Source organism: Schistosoma haematobium, chromosome 1 (assembly GCF_000699445.3).
Source record: "Schistosoma haematobium chromosome 1, whole genome shotgun sequence".
Taxonomy (NCBI): domain Eukaryota; kingdom Metazoa; phylum Platyhelminthes; class Trematoda; order Strigeidida; family Schistosomatidae; genus Schistosoma; species Schistosoma haematobium.
In genome coordinates, this window is record NC_067196.1 from 68,677,201 (window position 1) to 68,698,470 (window position 21,270).

Consider the following 21,270-nt stretch of genomic DNA (forward strand, 5'->3'; position numbering starts at 1 on the left):
TGTTCTTGGTCCTAGCTTCCTATGGCCTATCCGGGTGCATGTGGATTCCAGGTGGCAATCGACGTCTATTAGCACGGAATGCTTCCAGAACTGCAGCCGCCATGTGGGAAGATGGGAAGGTTATCTTCATTAGACGGGGTCTAGAATCACCGTCCTTCTTGGCTAGTCTCGTCACATGCTGAGTCAGTATGTGTTTGAGCCTCAAGGACTGTTTGATGAATTTCCATTCCCTGATGTCAGAATGTGATTGAGTAGGGTCTGCATTTTCCGGTATACCTTGAACAATTATGTTTCTACCGCGGAAAAACTTCTCGTGAGATTCTTTAGGGATGTTTCGTATGATATTGCGCTCAGAGTACGGTATGTCGGGCAATATTCTTACGTTACCATCTGATTTCAGCAAGTGACTTGCTAGCAAGACGTCCTCTACGTCGGTAGCATTCTTAAATGTTACTCGGAGAAGCCTCGGGTGATTTAGATGCTTAGAATCCTTTCCTCGAGTGAGCCGGGTGACCGTTAAAGGCTCTATTCTAGGAAGTTCAAGCTTCTTGTTCAATTCACCCCAGAGCATCCTGTCGTTTTTGTCCTGCAGACTGAGAGGAAGGTCAGGATTGTCAACGAGGTTCATGATAATGAGAGAATCGTCACGAACTGTTGTTAATTTACCAGGTTTCACGATGGGTTCAGGTTTAGTAACTTGTTGTTTGGAGGTCAGTGTGCGTTTATGAATCATGGGCTCTTTATTGACCGGACGAACAGTCTTGGGGGTAGACTGTGCGACTAAATTACCAGTTATTTTCCGTGCAGCAACTCTTGGGTTGCTCGGCTTAGGCGGTGATACCTGGTTCTTATGGGCTCTCTTAACGTGGGTCGAATCACCTACAGGGTTTTTGGGAACCACTGTTGTGTCCAGGGACCCTGAGCTGGGAGACCCGAGTTTGCTTAGGGAGTCTAGTACTGTCGACGTAATGATGGTGCTGAGCCTCAACACGTCGTCATTAGTGTTGATGGATGCTCCATCGTTGGTATGCCTGTCGACATCCCTATTTTTGAGTCCGTCACACGCTCTTGTTTGTCGACCGGATTTTTTACTAGTGTTATCCAAGTTAACTGACAACTTGTTCCGAAGACCTGTCAGTAGGACAATGATGTTACTCAGCAAGACAACTGCGTCCGTGCTGCACGTGACACATACCCACTTTTGGTCTGACTTGCTGAGTTTGTTGTAAGAAGTTGCTGTCAGATCTGTGCATGCTTCGTGGAACCAACCTTTGCAGTCGTCGCACTGCATGCCAGTTGTGACAGCAAAACGGCATCCCGGACGTTTGCATGAGTTTTTCATGACTGTGTTGAAGCAAACTATGTTATAGATGCTTGCAAGAGCCTAAGCCTTTTAAAAAAACACTAAAAAGCACACTGAAAACAGACAAAAATGGACAAAACGAGTGATATAAACTGAAACTAGTCTATACGTGAAAAACAAAAAAAAACCGAATAGTAAGCTGAGGCAAAACCACAGGTAACTATTTAATATAGTGAGACTCAAAAAAAGTAATCTACCGAACGTATAGCTCAGGATAGATTCTTTAGAACTGAAATGGTACTTTTGTTTCGTCCTTTAATAACTCCAAAGAATTACATATTAAGTTCGATGCTGCATTATTTATGGAATTCGAACTCCTTATATTTCAGTCTGGGTTTGAATTCTATGTTGTCAAAGGATGGTTGCCTAATAAGTTGTCACACCAACACGGTACAATGTCCTTGACGGCCTTTAAAAGAAAGCCGGTTTGTACAAAAGATCTTTGTGTTAAGGTCAAGCGGAATTATCAAATTAAGCTCCAAGATGGTAAGTTCGTTCTTCCTTATACATATTCGTGTTTATAAAAAAAAGTGATCAGATCGCACACCCTTTGTAGTGACTGATCCTATTTCAAGGTATTTGTTTATTTTGTTTAGTCTAGAATGTTCTGGATATATATTTACAGTTAACTTTCGTACTTGGTTATGTAGTGTTTACAGAGACTAAAATTCAAGCACATGGATTAATGTCGAAAAATCTGTGTGTTTTCATTTTCTTAATGTTAGCATCGCACAATTTGATTTCGGAAGTAAAATTTTCATAATACCTTTATTAAATTTAAAGTAGTCAAACTTCGATTAAGGACATTCAAGTAGGTTATCACACTGCGTTCATATATGCTATTACAGTTAATATGCTATCAAAAGCACATTGTTTGTGTCGTCATGCTATGATAATACACTTAATAATGCTTGTATCCTGTAAGTTTTACATCCCTCATGCGCCATCCACGATTAAATATTAGTAACCTGCAAATATTCTCCGTTTCTAAGGTCCTATTTTCATTTCAATAAAGTTAAACTGAACAAACGGCTGGACGGTTTGTTCGTGCCCTAATTGTCAGACGGATATTTCTACGCCATAGATGATGCAAGTTAATAAAAGCCAAACAAACTTTCTAATTTTGTGCCAGTAGTTTGTCAGCTACTGAACTATCATGATTGATGTGACCTTTGAGATTTGTAAAGGAATTGACTTGCTCGAATTCGTGCCATATGATTAGTTTGGATGTTGACGCAAACTAGTCATGAAGCAGCAATTTGTATTTTGAAACAAACCCAATTTCAGACATGCTTGCATTTTTGCTTGAGGCAATAAAAAATGGGAATTTTCCAGCTTTTGCAAACATTTGTGTACTGTAGGTCGATGAGAAAGCTTTCAGGAAGGAAGTCAATTCCTGAAACGCTGAATGTTTTTTTGGACTCTCAGTATTGGTTGGTGAGACTAACAGGTTTATATTTTTCTCACTTGGGTTTCTAAAGTGCGCTAGTAACAACATAATAAGGAAATTTCCTGTGTGTGTCAAAGACAAAAAATGCTTCAAGTTAGCATTGTTTGTGACTTATTGATACCTTACCATGTTCTTAGACGACTACATGTAGTTTCGGAATAGGAAGTGAGGGATATTTTTCAACATAGTCGCTTAAGTAGATAATGTTTTGTACATTTAAATACAACTACGGATGTCTGAGCAATAATATTTTGGTTTTATGATATATTTGCTAGATACCCATTTCAGACACTAACACAAAACCTATTAGTTGAGAGTCAACTGTTATTATTTATTTATTTATTTATTTGAACACGTAAATATTAGTACAAAGGGGCACCAAATACATGTGTATCACAATAACGATGAGAATGTAAAGAGACAAAAAAATATAAGGTGTTTATAGTAAAAAGTGGGACAACAACGAACAGAAATTAGCGTATGATAGTGAAATAATAATAATGGGTGAAGCAGTTCAATTAGCAAAGGTACAACCAGAAAGAATCCTAGTTAAAGAAGTTACGTACATTTTTCATGAAGAAAGTAAAATAAATGTACAACAGGATCTCCACTGACTTCTGTTCTGAGCCATATCTGATAACGTCTCTAGCCGTTGTGTTGTACCATCATTAGGACCCAAACCAGAGAGTCGTGAAGGACCAACAAAAGTCAGTCCTGTACATCTTTCTTTCATGCCACGACACCATGTCATGCACTGACCACCTCTCCGATTTTTCCAACCAATCACCAAATAATGCACGACATGGAATTTTCTGGGACGACATTCGTAAAACATGTCCAAGCCATCGAAGTCGATGTTTCAAGATAGTGACACCAATTGCATTATTGTCTCTGTGCCCGAACAGGCGATGCCGAACCTTTGCATTACTAACATGATGTTGCCACTAGATATCAGCAATCCTTTCGAGACAACGATGATCTAACACAGAAAGTCGTCTAAGATCCGCATAAAAAACTGCTCTCGCCAACGCGTTGTACACCCAACCTTTTACAACCAGACTAACATCGTGAAGGCGCCAAAGATGGCCCAGATTGGCCTAAGCCTCTCTGGCTTTCACCATACGTGAATTGATTTCATCACCCACGCTACCACCAGTACTTACGCAATTACCCAGATACACGAACTCCTCGACTACTATCTGCTCACTACCCGAGGTGAGTGCAGGATCAGGTCCTGCCAGTCTTGTAAAAGTACTTTTCACTTCGAAGGTGCAAAGCACATACCGTACCGACGGACACTAATTGCCACCTGATCAAGTGCGTGTTGCATGGCTTGGGTGTCATTGCACAGTAAGACAATATCATCCGCATACTCAAGGTCGTGAATTCTCTCTCCAGCAACAGTTTCACACATCCATTACTTACATCCATCAGAGTTGTTTCCAGAACGTCATCGACAGCAAAGTTGAAGAGGGATGGTGAAATTGGGCAACCCTGTCTAATCTCCACTACTTGAATAGAACAATAGACAGAGGTGGTTGTATGCCCTCAATCTGCTTGAAGCCTTTGTATATAGGGCTTCTACGATGTTAATAAACGTCTCAGGCACACCTTTCTTTGATAGACAATCTCAGAGAACAGTCCTGCCCAACGAATCGAAGGCGGTCTCAATGCCAAGAAACACTACGATTTTTGGCCGGTGATAAGTATGACGGTGTCCTAACATTTGGCTGAGGGTGAAGATATGACCAATACATCCTCGACCAGAACAAAACCAGCCAACTGCTAGCGAGTCAATCTTTCTCGCGTTTTGAAAAATTTACGAAGTATAACGGAAGCTAATAGTTTGGACGCAATCGGAAATAGACTTATCCATCGATAGTTGTTACAGGAACAACATGAACCCTTTCTAAAGATAGGGACGATTATCGACTCATTCCATGATGTCGGAACATTCTCTATCTCTCAAACCTTTGTAAACAAAATAGTCATTTCCTTAACCAGAAGGCCTCCACATAGCCAACCCTATCTGTTGTCCGATCTGCATTAGTGTGCGAACGTTATTTCTTTATTATTTATTTAAACATATAAACATTGGTACAAGGAGGCACCAAATAGATATGCGCCACATAAATCCTTCGATTTGTTTGAGGGCTGGGATACTGCTCGGGTGCCCAGACCGAAGCAGGTGGGTTTCCTAGGGGTCCACACCTAGAGCCTTTGACCTAAAGGTCTGACCCACAAGGCAGTGGAGCATTGTGAGGAGATGCGGTCCCATGGTAGCCGTTGACCAACGATTGGTTCATACGCCATTTGTTCCCTCAGGATACTGGAGCCGATGTGCACCATTTGTTTGGAATCCGGTTAAAGCGCCGGACATTCGCTTTTCGTCCTCTCATTTTCGCAAACAACACCCCCGCCACGAGAAGGCATTGAGTAGGACTTCCCTGGCAGACGTTGTATACGCGTGGCCGTGTGAGAACATTTTGAGAGGGAGGGCGGAGCCCACCCCACTCTCGGCCATACCAGGGCATTTGGGGGCGTGCGAACGTTAAAGGAAGCCAGTTTAAATGGTATACATGGTTTCAGAAAGAATGTCTCAGTATTCGTATTCAGTGGTAGCATTCAACTTTCGACCAGTCGGTGACTCGAGATCGTTTAGATAGAACTAGATTTCCACCATAGGCGAGCTGCTGTATAAGTTGAAAGATAAGGATACACAAAGTGGAAATAAAAGAGTAGAAAAGTGACGTATATATAAAAACAATAAAATTTATCAAATGGATTTCAGTTATCTGAATTTTAATTGAATTAAAAACAGCATTTCCAATAGTTATTGTCATTTCAATTTATTTGTGTGTGGGCTATGATAGTGCCCGGGTGCTCAGACCGAAGCAGGTGGTTTCCTTGTGGGCCACCTCCGGAGCCTTTGACATAAAGGTCTAATCCACAAAGCAATGGAGCAGCGTCAGAAGATGCAGTCCCATGGTAACCGGTGACCGACAATTGGTTCATACGCCATTTGTTCCTTCAGGATACCGGAGCCCATATGCAACATTGGTTTGAAATCAGGGTTGTCCAACTCCTCTAGGTGGATCCTTCATACCTACCAACCGGGTTTAAGCGCTGGACATTCGTTTCTTGTTCTTTCAATTTGGTAAACAACAGTAATGCCGCGAGAAGGCAGTGAGTAGGACTTCCCTGGTAGTGGCTGTATAGTGTGGCCATGTGAGGGCATTTCGAGAGGGAGAGAGGACTCTCCCCACTCTCGGCTGTACTAGGGTATTTGGGAGCAGTCGACTGCTGCCCTTAACTGAAGAACATTGATTAAAGCTAAAGCTGTAATCTCTGAATCCAAGAGATCACAAAATTCTGATGGATACATTCTTGTAGTATCCAAAACCTTTACGTATTTTTAGAGTTTGTTGTATTGAAGCTTCATCCAAACGACAAATAATATCTGTCGCAGGGCTTTAAAAACTAGTAGTTAAGTTTATTCGTTCACAGTTGCCATTCAGTAACCACTGGAGAACGATAATCTGGTTCTCTTATTTGATTTTATTCAAATCTTTTCAGACCAGTTATGGATGGTTCTGTTCTAGCGTACTGGCTACTGGAAAGTTCCATTCTGACATTGGCAGAACAGAGTCCTAGAACCAAAAACATTCTTAGTGACTGATATGTCATAACTTCGTCTTCCCACAGAGACTTACTTGCTTACACCTGTTATTCTTCGTAGAGGAGCATAGGCCTTCAACCAGCTTTCTCTATCGTTTCCCACAGGGAAGGTTTCTGTTATTGCTGTGCCTAGTATTTAACCATAATTACGATTGCCATCAAACCCGTCACGAGTGAAGAAGTGACTTAATGGCTACGGCCCTTGGCTTTCAACCTATTTGTCATAAACTTTGACCCTGCCTCACTCTGTTTGGTTGTCAAATGGTTACACCAGCCATCACACAAGTAAAGTGTCTCGAAACTGAGGATATAAACCTGTACCTCGTAAATAAGTCATATTTCATCCAAACTGTAATGTAATGTGCTTTTGATCTTACGTTTTAAACTGGATTTCTTATCATGATAAAGTATTAAAGAACATGTTTTCTAGTTAGTATAAATCTGCTGATTCACTGTGGTAGGAAGGCTCAACCAACATGATATCAGCTTGCTAAACAATGGGATACATACTGACTCTTCCCAAAGATCATTTTTCATGGTTTAAAAGTAATATTGAAATATGTTTGTTCGTTTTCGTTTTCGTGTCTAACTGTAAGCAAAGTACTTAAACACAAACATCACTCTCCTAAGTCCCTTCCATCCATATTCACTCAGTTTAATAAAGGTGGTCGACAGTTATCATCGGAGGTAATAACAACAAGTAGCGTGTAACTATGATTTTTACTGCCGTTATTTCTATCCAGCTGGTGATTATCAGTTGCCTTTTCTTGGGACTTCATCTTTCATCTGGAGTTTCGTTCGATAAGTAGTTTGGGAACCGCATAGTCATATCTAGTTATATACAAACTTTTCTTAATACATAAAACAAACCCAAATATATACGGAATATCCATAAATGGATAAACCTGCAATACTGGTCTCAAATACTTATTTTACGGGTTGTCAGTATTGAAAACCTAACTGATCAATTAATTAGATTCATTCATGAACTAAGTCGTTTCAGATGTATTATTTTCAAAACTTATTAGTTATTTGATGTATCATTTCACCTAGTTGACCAAATATAATTGAATATTGGTTATTCACGAAATATTTTTGTTCTGTTTTGTATTTTAGAAAATTGTCTGTAGCATTCTGTTTCTATTTGCTTTGTCAGTGAAAGGTAAGTTACTGAGTGTTTTTCGTAGAAGTTTAGGTTTATTATATTTTTTGGTGATATTATTATTAAGTTTCTGATTCTAAACAATGATGCCAAGCCGCTCCTATTTTCCTCTTATTTCTTAATGTTCCGTTGATTATGTAACGTTCCATTTTCTTTCTTCAATTTCATGCTTCAGATACTTTATTATACTTATAATTTTTACTGTATGTAGACCTAAAAATATAATCCTGCTGTAACCCTAGGGTAAAGGTAGTTTTATCATCAACTCCCTACAGAGTGTCTACCTAATATTCAGATCATTCTTAAGTTCTCTTAATATATTTAATCGACTTTCTATCAGTTTTTGGTATATATTCGTTCATCGAATCAGTATATATCAGAGAGATTTATAATTTTATGATCTGGTGCAAAGTATCTTCTGTTTTATAGGGGAAAATAGGATTTAACTTATTTCTGTCACAGAAATGCGATTCGAACCTTCGAATTTCAACTACTAGTTTGTAGGTGTGAACTGTACCTTATGTAATTCAGTTAAAACACCTGAGTAGTATCACTAACCCCCATATAAACAGTGTGACGCAATATTGAGTACATAAATTTGTTTCTGGTAAATGTTCAGTCCAGAAAGTTGTAAGAATGTGTTTTCATTATTTCGAGGGTGAAACAGATCAATGGTCATACACAAAAAATCAAAAAGATCCGTGACATTCTGTATGGAAATTGAGAGCTTTTATGTGAGATTTTATCTTCAAGCTTCCAGTTTATTTCCATTTTGTTATTATTATTCGTTTACTAGTGTAAAATCCATGTTTCGGTTTCGTTTATTTGCAGTACAAATACTTAAGTCGTATTTTCAAACCACTTCTGCTTTATTAATTTCCTGACTATTAAAAATAATATGTTTTGGGGATGCACAGGGTTATTGGTTAACTACATGAATATAATAGAGTGATTACTTTTTAAAACAGCAACTAAAACAGTAGTGTAGATGTGCAGTGGCGGAAGTCTTTAAGCCTTATTATATGTAATACGTAGTCACCATGTGAAAAATGTATGATTCAAAATTAATCCTAGGTCCTTTACTTCACTCGCCGGTTTAATGATGTGGCCACCAAAATATTCCCGACGTTCACCTATCACACTGGAAGTAGCTTTCTAGGAAAATTAGCTGTTGAGTGTAAGTGTTATGGTACAATTATGTCTACTTATTTTAAAAATATGTAATTATGTACCTACTTTAGCCATCTAACATATTGTTTATGTTCAACATTCTAATTAGCTTCAGTTAGCCTTTGGTACTTTCTAAAAACAGTAATTTTCAGTTTGAGGTTGTGGAGATTGTTGAATTTCATTGAAATCATGAACCGATCAATGTTAAATCACCATTGAAACCTGCAAATACTGGACAGCCGTTTCATCCTAGTATGGGACTCCTGAGAAGTGTGCAGTTACTTATCGAAGACAATGGAAGATAGTCGCGTGACATCGTTGATTGGTTGAATTTAGAAATCAACATCGTTGGATGCTGGCTCAGTGGTCTAGAGGTTAAGCGTTAGTGCGCGAAACCGATAGTCCTGGCTTTGAATACGGCGTGCGGGATCGTGGATGCGCACTACTGAGAGGACGAAACGACCGTTCAGTGCTTCCGAGTTCAAGTGTTGGTCTAGGATCGACAGATTCATGATTTCAATAAAAGTAACAAATTTGTTTCGGGAGAATAAGGCGTTGAATAAAACGTAGCTTATAGTTCTAGTTTTATAGTGTTTTGAATAGTCATCGTATTTTACTTTAGCTTAGTCCTATAAAACCGAAATTTTAATAGGAGACGGTATTATTCAAAATTTGTATGTCCATGCATCTAAAAAATATAATGTGGGTATATATATTTAATATGGCTAAAAAAATTTGCAAAACAATTATTCTACGTTATAGAGAAAACTAACGAAAATTCATAATATAGAATAATTCAGTCAGTCAGTCAGTCAGTCAATAACAACGTAGAACTTCGTACGTACGTACATCAGTTCGAGTTGCCACACCACATTAGCACAGAGATGCAGTGGTCGATTCAAATCCCGTATTGGTAGACGTAGTAAGAGTATAAGCAGTAATCGGGAAAATTAGTGTTTGGAGATGTTATTTAAAGAGTATAATCCAGTGAAATAAATTTGGGAAGAGAAAAAAAAGAGACAAGGAGGAATAAGGAGATCAAAATTTGGGAGAACACAAAGAGTGTTAGCACCTGCGCCATTGCAAACGATTTTGAGCCATGTCATTTAGGGTCTCTAACCATCGGTTGCTATCGTCTCGCGGTCCCCAACCACGTAGTCTACACCTACCAACATGACTCATTCCACTTGTCAGTGACTTCACGAACTTGTACCATGTTTTGGTTTGGCCGCCCCTAGCTTTCGTCTAACCTACTCCTATACCACTGAACATCGCACGCCGAGGCAGTCGGTCGTTGGGCATACGTAACACGTGTCCCAGCCATCTCAACTGATGAAGAATAGGCAGAGACGACGAAGAGGCAACGACGAGTGTTCCAATCTTTTCGGATCATTACTGTTCCGTTTAGTCGGACAGCGCACAAACGACTGTCTACTGGGATCCACTCTAAGAGAGCTAGTTCTGCCCTAGGACTCAATGCTATACCTACGCCGGCGAGGCCACGGGAAGCAGAATCAGGGCTTCCAGATACACGAAGTGTGAATCGACCCGGTTCTTTATTTTGGCATGGTGAGGTCAAATGAATGACGCTGCTCGGATCCTGTATGCGCGTTTCGGAGACAGCACACATCGATTGCGCGGGATTCTAAAGTCTTAGCTAAGGAAGCCTGCTGTCCTATTTGGCACAGTGTTCGGACGTTAACAGCTCCTTCGTGTAGTTTAGAGCGTGGTTTCAGGAGACTAGGAATAACGTTCCGCGTACTCGAATCGTTTGCCCTAGCGGTGCGAGGTGATAAAGAGACGTAGGAAGGGTTAGTCATGGAGATAAAAGTGGTATTAAGAGGAGTAGGAAGGATTTGAATGTGACCAACTTGGTCTCATGTGCTGTTACGGGTATGAGGGCTGATATCACTTCCCAGTTGCCCACACCGTGGAAGGGTATTTCTTGAGGAACCTGAAAGGGAATTCGGATTAATGTCGGCTTTAGGGTCCTGGGAGCGTGACCGCAGAGCCCAAGGGACAACTGCTTGAGGTCGGTTGCGCACGGCTTTTTCATGGGAGGTTTTTAATGTGTTAGCTCCGTTCTTCAAAGGGCCTTACCGCCGGAGACGGAAATCCGTGAGGTAAGGTGAGGTGTGACATTTGTAGGGTCGACCTTTTCTAACCCCTTTCTTTCCTTGTTAGAAGGCAGCATAGCTGTAGATGCTGGTTGTCCGAGGGAAACACCTTACTGCTGTCACACCTCTCTACAGTTAGCAGTATGACTTCGCCCTCAGACCTTGAGTTGCTGCTTTTAGTCTTATCGTTCTCCAATCGACCTGCCTGGCATGGTAAAACCTACAGGAGCATATGTTCCAGCCAATATAGCTTGGTTGGGTCATCACGATAGGCAAGCCCAACCACCGCGTCAAGGTAGCAGCTTCTGTCGGGATAGAATAATTAACTGAGTGTGTATTCTGGTATTATTGAATATTGATATCCGCCATCTTTTAAACTTCACACTCTGTCAATTACGGATTTTCCAATTTATTGACAATGCTTACTGTGTACTATTATCTGTGTATATTTCATGTTCTGATGCTTGTGTATTTCCCTTCTCTCCTGTAATGTTTCACGTTGGAAACACTTGTGATTTACTACCTAATTCCTACCGGATAACAGAAAGTCAATACTATTATGTGTTCTTCATTCTATCGGATAGTTTCTGTGATGATTGTACATCTAACCTTATTTGTATTTCTTATGTGAATTATGTGTGTTAATATTAACACGTGTATACATATGTTTAACAGAAAAGATAAAATGGAAAATTCTTATATAACATGCAATCTTACTATTATACCAGACAAAACATTTTGTAATCGGGTATATTATTTGGCAGTTTGACTTTACAGTCTTGACAATCAGTATCTGTAGGATTTGTTAAATACGTAGCCATTCAATGAGTTGTATACAGTATAGTGCCTTAAACAAATATATTATTTATTTATAACAATCTACCCAATGCTCAATTTATTCGAAATTATCAAATCAAACCTTGGTAATGATACATATATATTGGTTTAGTAGCATTATCAGTGGTAGTGGCAAACGAAATACGCCAATTGTAGTTCGAAAGAAACAATTAGCACTTATAGCTTTACTGAATCCTTATTTGGAAGAATCCATGGACGTTTATATTTCCCTGTTGGGTTGTTAGTAATTAATAGGGATAGATATATTTGATACTCCCCTTTCACAGAACTTTTGGAATTGTATTGTTGTTTAATTAAATAGTGTCAGAGACCGTATTCTGACTAAAAATTATTAGGAGATGTATTGCTAACCATTACTGTTGCATGAGCTATGGAAATCACTACTGGTTACTTTGGTGTTTCATCTACAAGAACCAGAAAGGTGGTGTTATTGATAATACCACTAAGGTCTATATATATATCCCTGTTTTCTGCTTAGTTACTTCTTACAATCATAGAGTGTTATCCAAACAAATCCTGCACAGTACCTTTCAGTTATCAATGTTTACACTTAAGAAGAGTGGGATTTTTGATGAAATATGAACAGTCTAAATGAATCGGATAATAGTTGTCTTATGTGTTATTGTTAACAATTAGTTATTCTATAAGGGTTTGATTAATCCACTTTGACCAATGCTTATTGACAGAAGTGCATTATGAGCCGATACCTCAATATTTTCATTAAATACAAGAGTTTAGCATATTTTTTGTTTTCGCTGCTACTAGATCTAATCCAAAAAATTCCAAAAGTAGTCATTTTATTGTGAGAAACTGACTTATCAAAATGTTTAGCGAATCGATTTGTGTACCAGAATTCAAAGGTGATCGTATCAATAACTTTTGATTGGTGTTCTACTAGATTTTGTAATACTCTTTAATTATTTCTTCAGCAACACTCCTTGTCCTTTCTCTGATCATGAAAATTTAAAACAATAATTTTAGACGTAAATATCAGTTTAAGAAAGATCATTGAAAAGTGCAAAGTGTAAAAGTTTTTTAAAGGCTCCATGTACTTAAAAAATAGACAAACATTTTGTTTGACAGTGTGTTAAAGATGTCCTTAAGAAATTTAACAATTTATTGCAAATATATCAGGTCACAGATATGGTAACGTATAGATTAAGTTTTATTACAGGTCTAATTACAAATGACTGGTTATCGTGTAATTTTGAATCAAATCATTCATGTGAATGGATTGACGATGCAAATAATTGGCTTGCGAACTGGCGCCCAACTTCTTATGCTAGTAAAGGAGACTATTCGGTGAAAGAAAAACACCAATTAGTTCTATGTACTCAATTTAATTCACGTACTAAATCGCGTCTACGTAATCATCATGGTCAATTCCCTGGTTCACAGAAAATTAATTCAGTTGTTCGAATAATTAGTCCACCTATCACTTCATTAGATAGCGTTAAGTGCTTATCGTTCATGTATCGATTCGAAAATTCACCTCATTTTTCTTCGTCATCTAGTTCTGCATTAAATTTACTCCGTCGTTCAGAGGGGTAAGGTTGTTTGTCAAATCGTATGGTAGTAACATAGTAGTTTCCAATGTGTTTTACTTATCTTTTACCACAACATGAATATTTTCCGTTGTATGATTGCATCTTATGCAATACAATGATAAAAACCGGATAGAAATGAAGGTTTATCCAAAGTATATTCTATTCAAATTCATAGCTCGTAATAAAATTCGACCAGTTGAACCTGTTCAACAGTGTTCATTTGAATGTAATCTGTGTGGATGGGCAAATGATCAGAGCAGTTGGGAAACTTATTGAGATTTGATGAGAGTCGAAATTCTGTTAACCAATGCTTCCTGTTTTTGGATAACGCAAAAACCTTTTAAGACACAAAATTCCTAGTCCATTAGATGAAAAAGATCTCGTTCAGATAAACCAAGTGATTTACTAAACTCCAATGGGCTTATTAATGCCAAATTATGGACTCCTCTTATTCAAAGTAAAGATCAACTTCATTGTCTTGTGTTTGTGTACAAAATCTAGAAACTACCATCTATTTGTGCAAACAAGGTCAGGTTCTCTTCAAATTCAATAAAAAAATGATTTTCTCAGACTACTTACACATCAACATGGGTAGGATGCTTTGGGAAGAATAATAGTAAATTTTTTGTTTCTGATAAGATCTCAGATTAATTTTGTTCGATAGTTGCCTTGGGAACTGAAAATTCCGACCAATATAACGCATCCGTTGTTACAGCTCTTTAAAGTATTCTCTTGGTGTCGCTTTCGTTTGAAATCGTTATTATATGTATATCATCTAGACACTATTTAGCATTGGGTCAGGATTTTTGGTGTCTTATGTATCCGGCTTTCTTTTCTAGCGATTGATCCAGTTTATTTCTGCCCTTTCACAAAAAATCTGTGCGATTGGACTAACGATCCAAATAGTTGGCAAAACCATTGGTCTGTGATTGAAGAACCAAACTGGCACACTACTGATAACAATGGCGTATCTCCAACTACATCAGAAGAGTCCTATTGCTGTCTTACAAGTGCTGTTTATTCAGGGTCAGATAGTTCAAACATGGCAGTCAGACATTCACCATGGATTATCCAACCTCATCTTTTAAATGACCTGAAAGATTCTACCACGAAGAAAGCTATACATTCTAGACTATGGAGTGCATCTATTCCAACCAAATTAGGATTAAAATGCATGACGTTTGTATACTCTATTCAGTTTGGGTCATCAAGTTATCATCAGGATTCAAATCTCTTTTCTGATTCGACTAAGGAAGCTTCTTTAGCTGTTTTACAAAGAAGTGAAGGGTGAATAATCCTAAAGTTTGGGTTTTGTACCTTCTTTCACGCACATTTTTGTTAACATAAATTGAAAATGTATTATTTAGGAACCATATAACTCTCCTGTATGTTCTCTGCTTCATAGCTGATTTTCAAGTCAAACCGATGCATATTTGTACACTTGATGGAAGTCTTTGCGGATGGATGAATGATATGAACACTTGGAAACATCAGTGGAAGTTGGTTACAAATAAACAATCAATCAGTAGTAATGAACAACTATCGACAAGTATGCTTTGCATGAATGCAAATGAAGCAACTCCTGACGATTGGTTTAACAGCTTTTCACCGTCAGATTTACGTAGTCTTTCAAATCCAAAGATGAATAAACCGGTTCAGACCAGATTATGGAGTCCACCAATACAGGCAAAACACAAATTACACTGCCTCACTTTTATGTATCACGTCGATATAGGAGTAAAACAAGCGTTATTAAACAACCAGAGAGATGAGAAACCATCATTAGCCATGCTACGTCGTCAAGAAGGGTGATTTGCTATTCTGCATTCTTCATTTGCTTTTAAAATAATCTATTTTATTTGATATGAAGATGTGTGAGTTCTTAGTTACTCAATATTGACTAGCCTTCTATTCAACCTTGATAGTGCAGAGGTTGTCACTTTGTAATTTTACAAATAATTATTCTTGTTGTACATAAACTACTCGATTTCTCTGATGAACTCAATTTATGTCTCTATGAAAGTTACCACAACTTTCTCACATAAAGTGTACTGTTCTTTGCGTAAGCCGTTTAACAGCTCAATATTTCTTTCTTACTTTCTGTATTCAGCAAATGCAAAATTGAATTTGGATAAATTAATTTGTTATGGTGAATCTGATTATCACAAAGGATACTGCAGCTGGATTGTAGATCAAAACGATTGGGGTAGATTTAAATGGCGTATGGATAAATTACCGTCAATGAATAATAATCAAGTTGTTTCACAACAAGCTATGTGTTTGCATAGATCTGCTAGTCTTAAGACACCTGAAACGTTAACTTCTCGTTTATGGAGTCCATCCATCGGCATTTTAGATGAATCTTCATCGGAGAACGATGTAGATACTTCCATGAATCTCACAGTTGATTTACAACCGCGTTGTGTTTCTTTTTCATTTCGTTTCTTTTACCCTCATATTGTTGCGTTCAGTCCATTATCGGAGGAAGTTCGGAGAGTGCCAAATCTTTCTGTTTTAAAACGTCAAAGATGGTGAGATGATGCTCTCATAAATTTATTTTTTATGTTCACCCTTTAAGCATAGAGTGAAGTTTCATCGTGACTATTTGTAATTATCGTTTATATTAAATTTCTACACCAGTTCTTATCCATTGATAAATATACTCACTTCATGGTGTTTTCAGCTATTCAAGTAATCAAATCGATGGATTATTCTTCTGAAAGCGATATGAATTCGGAATGTGAATTCGAGGAATCAATGTGTAATTGGGGTAATGATCCAAATAATTGGCCAGTAAATTGGCGACTAAATGCAATGAGTTCTAAAGAAGAGCTTTTAAAGAATGGTGAAATATCAACTATAGAAAGAAATTCTGTTTGTTTATCCTTACATGGAAAATCAAATAACCATCAGTCTGATTACGATATAACAGCTCGTTTATTCAGTCCAATCATATCAATTATGAAGCAACCAAGTTGTATACAGTTGATATATAACATACAATATGTTTCTGGTTCATTGAGAGATCATATTAGTTTGAGTGGAAGAGAATTGAATATGTACGGTGTGGATGATAGACTACCGAAACTATCGTTATTACGTCGTCAAATGGGGTGAGCAACTAAAAATACACAGACGGAAATATGTTTGATATTTTTCCGACTAAAATAGCTTTGAGATCCATAAATTTGTTTTCAAGTTCATCTTTTTAGAGTCGTAACTGTTTATCCTATTGATGGGAATTCAACCAAGTGATTTTTTGCAGTATCCTGTGAGTAACAAGCAATGCCGATTATGTTTTATGTCACTAGCTGTTGAAAATCCTCGTGCTTAACCTTATTTCATGTGAAGTTTGCTCTTTTTCACACTTCCACTTCATTAAAATATAAATTTCTTAGTAGTGTTAGTCATTCCGAATATGTTGTGTTTCATTCAAGTTGAACTAACTTCTCGAAATCATTTCGTTTTACTTTCCGATTTTGGTTTTATTTTCAAGTGATTTCATAGCTTCCGAATAGATCGGATTATGTAGCTACTTACGCTTGTTTGTTTCAGTGAATTCAACCAACGCTTTTTCGAAAAGTATCATTAATACATTGTTCCATTTATTTGTTCCGTTCCATATGCAGCTAAATCAAATAGTAATATGGATTTACTGCAGTGCTACGGTGGATCTGGTGATTACAAAGGATACTGCAGCTGGATTGTAGATCAAAACGATTGGGGTAGATTTAAATGGCGTATGGATAAATTACCGTCAATGAATAATAATCAAGTTGTTTCACAACAAGCTATGTGTTTGCATAGATCTGCTAGTCTTAAGACACCTGAAACGTTAACTTCTCGTTTATGGAGTCCATCCATCGGCATTTTAGATGAATCTTCATCGGAGAACGATGTAGATACTTCCATGAATCTCACAGTTGATTTACAACCGCGTTGTGTTTCTTTTTCATTTCGTTTCTTTTACCCTCATATTGTTGCGTTCAGTCCATTATCGGAGGAAGTTCGGAGAGTGCCAAATCTTTCTGTTTTAAAACGTCAAAGAGGGTGAGATGATACTTCGTTAGTTTGACTTTTTCGCTTTTTTCACTTTGTTTTGGAGCGACTTGGAAAAATTTATTTAAGTTTTCTTTGTTTATTTGTCTGTCGATCAGTATACTTTTTATATACATCACTTTAAGGTCATTTGTCCACACCGTTTCTTCTGAACTGCAACTTCACTCAACCGTGTTCATGGTCAATGGATCAAAATGACTGGGGCCAAGCGAGATGGAAGAAAGAAGTATTACCTTCGGAAATGACAGGGTCATCAGCTCTTGCAGAAGATGTCCTTTGTTTTCAGACTCCAACACAAAACGATCTTAATGAGGATCTATTTGTGGGACGCTTGTGGAGTCCACCTGTTGTTTCGATATCTAGAAATCCTCGTCTAAATGATAAAATGAACGTTATAGATCTTAAATGCCTTACATTTTCATACAATATTTTCAGTGGTTACCCCAATATGCAAGTCAAACAAGTTCCAAGTCTTGCTCTTTTAAAACGACAACGAGGGTATGCTTATATTACTAGCTATGGCAGTTGGATGTTTATTTACTAAATGGCATGTTGAAATTTGTTGTTAATTTTAAATTTTCTAAATCATGGTTCAATTTGTCATCCCTTCTTTATTATGAAACCAACTGTTCACTCTTTTTTTCATATTCGTCTGATTTCTCTTATCTGATAATTTCTTGCAATTGGTTGAACAACTTATAAGTTAACCTGTAAACGTTATTAATGTTATTTGTTCACCCAACACAAAATTTATTTCTTAGAACTTTGTTGAGTTCAACTTAAACCAAAGTTCCCGCAAACTCTGGAGCTTTGTGATTATGATCTTTAGTGAGGTCATGAGTGCATACCGGTGAGACATTTTATACTAGGACGAAACATCTATCCATTACTCATTGATTTCTAATGGTTTTGTAACCCAAATTCAAAAGGTTCATTTACTTCGAGGCTTCTTTCTAGACTGGTTTCAAGCAGCTTAAAACTGAATATTGCGATGTACTGTATTGTATATGCTGTGAATTTCTTCGCAAATTTTACGTTAACTTACTTTCTTGGGGTCCTGATGATTATCGTAATCGATATTTGGAGAAGTTGGTTAATATGTTTCCGAATCGGTTGCAATGGTGTTTATTCATTTACCCTTTGTTTTGAAATACTTATACTTCTTATTCCGCAAACTCAATCTTCTCGACTCATATTGCTTTTGCTTGATATTTTTTACTACTGATACTGTTACTACTTCCAATTCTCTGGAGTTTGTTATAATAATTTCATTTCACTGTACTGTTAGATGACTAACTGACCGATTTGGATTTTAAACTTTGTCTAGGCTAGGTGTTTTAAATTTGTTGGTCAACTGGCTGAGTACTGGACTCCTAAATCAGCGAATTATCGATCCACGCTACCTATTTACTAGGCTACTACATATCCCATTCATAGAGTTACATTTAGACTTTGAGAGTGTTTCATAGTTACATTACTCCAATCATATATTTTCGAAGACAAGAATTAATCTCTTGTAGATAATTTTTCTTAGCATCAAACTGTATTTAGTTATGTATAGATGCATTTACTTCTTTATAAAGTTTTTGGAAAACTTTTTTTACTTCTATTGTTATTCTGCTCACAAACATTTAAATCTGAAATTACTACTTGTATTTCCAGTCAGAATTCATCGTATTTTACTTGGGGGTAGGTAAAAGAAATTTAGATAGTGTATTTGGTTAGCTAAATTCCTCTTATTCTAAATCAAATGTGTATAGTAAACTAATATGAATGTAGGAATTTCAATTTAGGTCTAACTAGTACCGACTGTAATAATGTTTAGTTGGTGAATTTTCAGATAAAAAATAAAGATTTCGAATTTGTTTATTATATACAACCTCATCCTATGAATCCGAACTATTGAATTGTCTTAAGCTGTAATAGGACTTTCGTGAGAACGAAGTAGTGGCTCAGTGGGGAAATGTTATATACGTGGGACCCATTGAATCAAAACTTCGTCGAATAGGAAACTGAACACTGGAACTAGTCTTGGAATTCTTATAACCTTTATCGTTTCTAAATGTTTTCTGTGCTAACACTATCAAGAAATAATCTCAACCCTTTCCCACTGAATAACTGTCATTTCTTTCTTTTTTACAAACTTATCTAAAAAAAACTATCATTCACAGCTTCTATCTTCTTATTTATTAAGGTTATTTACTAATGGACCAGTCATTATCTTGTGATTTCGACAATATTTTAATACCTTTATGCAATTGGCAACATGATTTAAACGATTGGCGTGGACGATGGAAACATTGGATATCACCTACTGATAATCATAATCAGTTAGGAGATAAACATTTATGTCTGGAGTTGAATAAAGAAGATTCTAATGATGATTCTACGGAGGTGATTGATTTAACGGTTCGCCTATGGAGTCAGTTAATACGAATTAGAAAATTATCTGAGCAACAAAAACCGAAGTGTTTAAGTTTATCTTATCATTTAGACAATGGTTTACTGCAAAACCCGACTGATAATCAGTCACAGCCTAAATTGTCTGTACTAATGCGTCGTGAAGGGTGAGATCATATATATATACCCACATGTACCTCTGTATAATCTATCCATCTAAATTATTTAGCTATTCTCTATCAATTTATCTAAATCTATACTTTTTATTTAGATTTTTTATTCCTATTCATCAAATTGTATACCCTAACCTCATAGTAAATAAAACTGCTTTTCCTAAATAACTATTCTATTTTGTCTCAACTGGTGATATTACACCAAAAGGAATTTCTTTAGTGTTCTTTTTGCATTAAAATTTATTTGCCCTATATCAGTTGTTGAATTCTACGGCTTAAATCATTCCTTATTTCTGCGCTTTCTCTTATAATACCCATCGAATGTTATAGTCAAAAAGTTCTTGATTATCAATCTTTCCACAGCTATTGTTGATTCATCATCTACGTATTTGGTGCTCTCAGATCAATCAAAAGTGTTCAGTAATTATCAGTCTTACAAGTCACTATTGGATTGCAATTTTACTGATTCATCCATGTGTAAATGGTCTAATGACCAGAATAATTGGCCTGTTAACTGGGAGCTTGAATTAACTGATAGATTCAGTACAAGTTTTAATCAGGAAAGTTCTGGACTTATTTGTTTAGATGCAACTAAATCAATTCAACCGATGGACTTAAGTGCAAGACTTTTTAGTTCACTAATGAGCTCTACTTTCAATAACCTTTGTTTAAAATTAGTTTATACCATCGTCATTTCCAGCCGTACATCTAGTATGGATTCATCAGAAATTTTAACAGATGGAATTTCCACTATGCCTAAATTGTCATTATTACGTCGTCAAATGGGGTAAGACGTACTCTTTATTGGATGACTATGCTACTAATACCACTATTACTTTTAAATTATTCAAGAGAAGAGTTGCAACAATGAATGATCTTGTCGATCTTTTAATTTATTCTACTTTTCTTTAGTATTCATTTTTAATACAACTCAACTATCACTAGCTACCAACTTCATTTCACAAAACTTCTCATCAAACATTTAATAAACTAATAAACATATTTACTTCATAACGTTTTCAGCTATTCAACTAATTGAATCATTGGATTATTCATCAGAAACGAATATGAATTTGGATTGTGAATTCAAGAAATCCACTTGTAATTGGGGTAATGATCAAAATAATTGGCCAGTAAATTGGAAACTGGTGATGATTGAGTCTGAAGACTTTTCAAAAAATAGTGAAATATCAACTGTAGAAAGAAATTCTGTTTGTTTATCCTTACATGGAAAATCAAATAACCATCAGTCTGATTACGATATAACAGCTCGTTTATTCAGTCCAATCATAT

At 36.9% G+C, this 21,270-nt stretch overlaps 4 protein-coding genes across 4 annotated transcripts; all 4 read left to right on the forward strand.

The window, feature by feature from the left end:
* Window positions 1-1,846: 1,846 nt before the first annotated feature.
* Window positions 1,847-15,880, forward strand: MS3_00010203 (uncharacterized protein; the record flags this gene model as incomplete). Its single annotated transcript, XM_051218566.1, has 4 exons — window positions 1,847-1,849; window positions 7,608-7,653; window positions 14,751-15,153; window positions 15,424-15,880. The coding sequence occupies 4 exons, from the start codon at window positions 1,847-1,849 to the stop codon at window positions 15,878-15,880; spliced, it is 909 nt and encodes a 302-aa protein (XP_051074949.1).
* A 168-nt stretch (window positions 15,881-16,048) lies between these two features.
* MS3_00010202 (uncharacterized protein) lies at window positions 16,049-16,462 on the forward strand (the record flags this gene model as incomplete). Its single annotated transcript, XM_051218565.1, has 1 exon — window positions 16,049-16,462. The coding sequence occupies one exon, from the start codon at window positions 16,049-16,051 to the stop codon at window positions 16,460-16,462; it is 414 nt and encodes a 137-aa protein (XP_051074950.1).
* A 529-nt stretch (window positions 16,463-16,991) lies between these two features.
* Window positions 16,992-17,399, forward strand: MS3_00010205 (uncharacterized protein; the record flags this gene model as incomplete). The annotated part of the gene is made up of 1 exon (XM_051218568.1): window positions 16,992-17,399. The coding sequence occupies one exon, from the start codon at window positions 16,992-16,994 to the stop codon at window positions 17,397-17,399; it is 408 nt and encodes a 135-aa protein (XP_051074951.1).
* A 2,210-nt stretch (window positions 17,400-19,609) lies between these two features.
* MS3_00010204 (uncharacterized protein) lies at window positions 19,610-19,975 on the forward strand (the record flags this gene model as incomplete). The annotated part of the gene is made up of 1 exon (XM_051218567.1): window positions 19,610-19,975. The coding sequence occupies one exon, from the start codon at window positions 19,610-19,612 to the stop codon at window positions 19,973-19,975; it is 366 nt and encodes a 121-aa protein (XP_051074952.1).
* Window positions 19,976-21,270: the final 1,295 nt, after the last annotated feature.